At 42.3% G+C, this 5,189-nt stretch overlaps 1 protein-coding gene across 1 annotated transcript; it reads left to right on the top strand.

Annotated features, from left to right (window-relative positions):
• The first annotated feature begins 715 nt into the window (after nt 1-715).
• LOC109207385 lies at nt 716-3,425 on the top strand. Its single transcript, XM_019370293.1, has 6 exons — nt 716-1,496; nt 1,889-1,960; nt 2,015-2,221; nt 2,315-2,681; nt 2,745-3,212; nt 3,299-3,425. Exons 1-6 carry the CDS (start codon nt 716-718, stop codon nt 3,423-3,425), a joined length of 2,022 nt encoding a protein of 673 aa, XP_019225838.1.
• Nucleotides 3,426-5,189: the final 1,764 nt, after the last annotated feature.

The following is a 5,189-nucleotide window of genomic DNA, read 5'->3' as shown; positions in this document are numbered from 1 at the left end:
TCGCGTGGGCGGAGATTTTTATCAATTGTTATGGTCTTTTCTTTGAATTCTTAGAGTCACTCCATAGTCATTCTTTTAGTGTTATGCGTATTATTTTGCTATTAGTTTTATGTCGAGTATCGTTCTTTATTATCAAAGTCGGAGATAAATTAGTATTTCTGGTTGTTAGTGTGTTGATTAGTAATGGTGGAGACTTATTTTGGCTAATTGGTAAGTTGTCAATTGCCAGTTGAAATGTTATTAGGTTGTTTGATCGCTGATTTGAGACAGGAAATTTTTTGGGATTGTCCAAAAACAGGGAAAACTCTGCCCGATTTTCTATAAAATTACCGATGAGCCTTACTTGGGAGAACTTGCTCCTAAGAGCCGGTCTCGATCCTTAATTGGGTCGTGATAAAGTTGGTATCAGAGCTTAGGCTTTAAGTCCCGAGTCATGGAGCAATGTTTAGTAGAGTCTTGTTCATGGGTATGTAGGCGCTCATACTTATGATCTCGAGGCTACTGAACATTTAGGAATGTTTTCCCTTCTTTCATTCTTTGATCGTGCGTTGAGATAACTTGATATTTACTTTGGAATATTTCTTTCACAGATGGCTAGGACATGCACACCCTCATCTGCTGGATGTGGTGCTGGACGTGGTACTACCCGGGGTGGCGGTCAAGTTGGGGTTTATCAAATAGAAGACAGACTGCTCCTCAACCTCAAGTTGGGAACATGGGTCAAACCCAAGCTATTATTCCAGATCAAGTGCAAGAGCAGGGAGTTCAGAACACTCCACCACCAGTGCCAACTGTTGTACCTACTGTTGCCTTACCTGCAGATGCAGTGGCAAGGTTATTGAATGTGTTAGAGGCATTGGTGCCTACTCAGGGCGGAAGTTCAGCTCCTCAAGCTACTTCACAAACACAAGCACCTGCACAGACTCAGACTTTCGGGAATAAGGAAGTATCCCTACACGAGTTCCTGAAATTGATATCACCAAAATTCACAGGTTCCGATAATTCAGCAGATCCTCAAAGTTTCTTGGATGGGACACTTAAGGCATTACGTGCTCTTGGATGTTCTAGTGAGAGAGCCGTGGAGCTCGCAGCATACAAACTAGAGGATATGGCCAACACATGGTATGCAACTGTATTGCTAGGAAGGCCGGCAGGAGCACCACCACTGACATGGGACGAGTTCACTAAGTTGTTCAAGAATCATTTTCTTCCAGACAGTCTGATGCAACAACATGCTAGAGACTTTGAGAGATTGGTTCAGACTCCAGATATGGATGTGTCAACATATAACACTAAGTTTTGTAAACTGGCTATATATGCTTCTCACTTAGTGCCTACCGAAGAAGCTCGAATTCAGAGGTTTATTGATGGATTGGTTGGTCGTCTATACACTGCAGTAGCCCCACAGATGAAGACTTTATCCTACTCTGATGTAGTCGACCTTGCTAGAAAGATTGAAAACAAGGGACGTGAAGAGCGTGCAACTAGTGAATTACGTAAGAAGGCCAAGACATGAGGGGCTTTCAGTGGCGGTTTTAGTAAAAATAGAAGAGCAGGAAAGCAGGGACAACAACAACAACATGGTTCTCAGACAGGGACACACATGTCTTCACAGTCCACATATAGACCACATTACAGACAAGGTAATAGGGGACCATCATCTTCTGGACATCGTAATTCTGGGCAGATATATGCCACTACTCCGGTTTGCTAGACTTGTGGTAGATCACATTTGGGCCAATGTCGTGTTCTAACTGGAGAGTGCTTTCGGTGTGGCCAGTTGGGACATCACTTGAGGGATTGCCCTCAGCCTCCGAGAAATTTCAACCAGGCTTCTATTCAGTCAGCTGCACCGACTCAGACTACTCGTAATACTTCGGTGCTACAGGTACAGGAAATAGAGGTCGAGGTGCTGTAGACCATGCTACTGTGAATCAAGGACAAGGGAATGCTGGTAGAGGTCAGGCGAGAGTTTTTGCATTTACTAGACAGGATGCTTAGGCCTCGAATGCAGTGGTTACAGGTATTCTTTCTGTCTGTTCATTTGATGCACTTGCGTTGATTGATCCGGGATCTACTCACTCCTATGTGCCCTCGTACTTTGCTTTGAGATTTAGTAGACAACCCGAACTATTGAATGATCCTTTTCTAGTTGCTACTCCTGTCGGAGAGTCTCTATTAGCTGAATACGTGTATCATGCTTGCCAGATTCGGGTTGAGGGTAGAGATACTCTAGCTGACCTTATTGTACTTGATATGATTGACTTTGACATGCTGATGGGAATGGATTGGTTATCTTCTTGCTATGCTATAGTCGATTTTCATGCAAAGATAGTAAGGTTTGAGATACCAAATGAACCTAGTTTTATTCTAAGAGGGAGTCAGGTTCCAGAGACTTGCAAAATTGTATCTTTTATTAAAGCTCAACGACTTTTGAAGAAAGGTTTCTTGGGTCTCTTATCTATTGTAAATGACACAAGAAAGGAAATAGTTAGTATAGAAAATGTACCAGTAATGAGAGAATTTTCTGATGTATTTCCTGAGGATTTACCAGGATTGCCTCCGGTACGAGAAATAGACTTTGATATTGATTTGCTACCTGACACACAACCCATATCGATACCCCCATATCGAATGGCGCCAGCAGAGTTGAGGGAGCTAAAGCAACAGTTACAAGATTTGTTAGATAAGGGTTTTATTAGACCTAGTGTATCACCATGGGGTGCACCAGTACTATTCGTAAGGAAGAAAGACGGATCCCTGAGAATGTGCATTGACTACAGGCAGTTGAACAAGATAACAATACGCAATAAATATCCTTTGTCCCGTATAGATGACATGTTTGGTCAGTTACAAGGAGCTGCCCGCTTTTCAAAGATTGACCTCCGTTCTGGTTATCATCAACTTAGAATCAAAGATGAAGATATTTCTAAGACTGCTTTCAGAACTCGATACGGGCACTATGAGTTTCTCGTGATGCCTTTCGGACTGACTAATGCTCCAGCGGTATTCATGGATTTAATGAATAGGGTGTTCAAGCCGTTTCTGGATAGATTTGTAATAGTATTTATTGATGATATCCTGATATATTCTCGTAGCCAAGGAGAACACGAGGATCATCTCAGTACTGTGCTGCAGACATTGCGAGAGCATCGGCTTTATGCTAAGTTCTCGAAGTGTGAATTCTGGCTAGACTCGGTAGCATTTCTGGGGCATGTTGTATCCAAGGATGGAATTATGGTAGATCCAAAGAAGACTGAAGCTGTGCAGAAATGGCCCAGACCTACTTCTCCTACAGAGATTCGCAGCTTTTTAAGCTTAGCAGCCTATTACAGGCATTTTGTGCAGGATTTCTCCAGAACAGCAGTGCCGCTGACCAAGCTAACATAGAAAAATGCAAAGTTTCAGTGGACAGAGGAATGTGAGCAGAGCTTTCAGAAACTCAAAACATGTTTGACAATTGCACCAATATTAGCCTTACCATCAGGTTTTGGAGGATTTACAGTATTCTGTGATGCCTCGAGGGTGGGATTAGGATGTGTTCTCATGCAAAATGGTCGTGTTATAGCTTATGCTTCGAGACAATTGAAAAAGCACGAGCAAAACTATCCTACACATGATTTGGAGATGGCTGCAGTGGTATTTGCTCTAAAAATTTGGAGACATTATCTATGCGGCGAAACTTGTGAGATTTATACTGACCATAAAAGTATGAAGTATATCTTTCAGCAGAGAGATCTAAATCTTTGGCAGCGTCGTTGGATGGAATTACTCAAAGACTGTGATTGTTCTATTTTGTATCATCCTGGAAAAGCCAATGTGGTGGCTGATGCATTGAGTAGAAAATCTATGGGGAGTTTGGCACATATAGCCCCTGCAAAGAGACTATTGGCCAGGGATATTCAGAGACTAGAAGATACAGGTATCAGATTTAGTGTCGGAAATTTAGAGGCATTGTTGGCTTGTGCTCAGGCTAAGTCTTCATTAGTTGAGCGCATTAAGGCCACCCAATATGAGGATGAACGATTATGCAAATACAGAGATGAGGCCTTAGCTGGTAAAAGTAAGGATATGATTGTTGAAAGTGATGGTGTTCTTCGAATGGGTGACAGGCTATGTGTAGCAGACGTAGATGGGTTAAGACATGCTATTCTTAAAGAAGCTCACAACACTAAATACACTATACATCCTGGATCCACAAAAATGTACCATGACGTGAAGCAATTTTATTGGTGGGAAGGTATGAAGAAAGATGCTGCTAACTTTGTTTCTAGTTGTTTGACTTGTCAGCAGGTCAAGGCTGAGCATCAGCGACCCGCAAGACTACTACAACAAATTGAGATTTCAGAGTGGAAATGGGAAAGAATTACTATAGATTTTGTCACCGGGCTACCACGAACCCTTAGAGGTTATGACCAGTATGGGTGATTGTAGATCGACTGACGAAATCAGCACACTTTTTGCCAGTGAAGACTACATATGGTGGAGTCAGGTATGCACAGATATTTATGAATGAAATTGTCCGACTTCACGGAGTTCCAATATCCATCATCTCTGATAGAGGATCACAATTTACCTCACGCTTTTGGAAATCTTTTCAAGAAGCATTGGGTACACGAGTAGATCTTAGTACTGCATTTCATCCACAGACAGACGGGCAGTCTGAACGTACTATACAGATCTTGGAGGATATGTTGAGAGCTTGCATTCTTGAGCTTGGAGGTAGTTGGGATTCTTATCTACCTTTATCTGAATTTGCTTACAACAATAGCTTCTAGTCCAGTATTCAAATGGCACCGTACGAAGCATTGTATGGTAGAAGATGTCATTCTCCTATCGGATGGTTTGAAGCTGGTGAGACTAACTTATTGGGACCCAACCTAGTACAAGAAGCTATGGACAAGGTCCAGTTGATCAGACAGAGATTGCTTGCAGCTCAAAGCAGACAAAAGTCTTATGCTGATAAGAGAAGAAGAGAATTAGTGTTCACAATTGGAGACAAAGTGTCCCTACGAGTCTTCCCTATGAAAGGTGTAATGCGGTTTGGGAAAAGAGGCAAGTTGAGCCCCCGGTTTACAGGACCGTATGAGATATTAGACCGAGTGGGAGCGGTGGCTTATCATTTGGCACTTCCTCCTGAGTTGTCCTTTATTCATCCAGTGTTTCACTTCTCAATGCTAAGAAAATGT

The sequence above is a fragment of the Nicotiana attenuata genome, unplaced genomic scaffold (genome assembly GCF_001879085.1).
Source record: "Nicotiana attenuata strain UT unplaced genomic scaffold, NIATTr2, whole genome shotgun sequence".
NCBI classification, from domain to species: Eukaryota; Viridiplantae; Streptophyta; class Magnoliopsida; order Solanales; family Solanaceae; genus Nicotiana; species Nicotiana attenuata.
The sequence above is the reverse complement of the archived record's forward strand: the minus strand, read 5'-3'. Positions and strand labels throughout refer to the sequence as shown.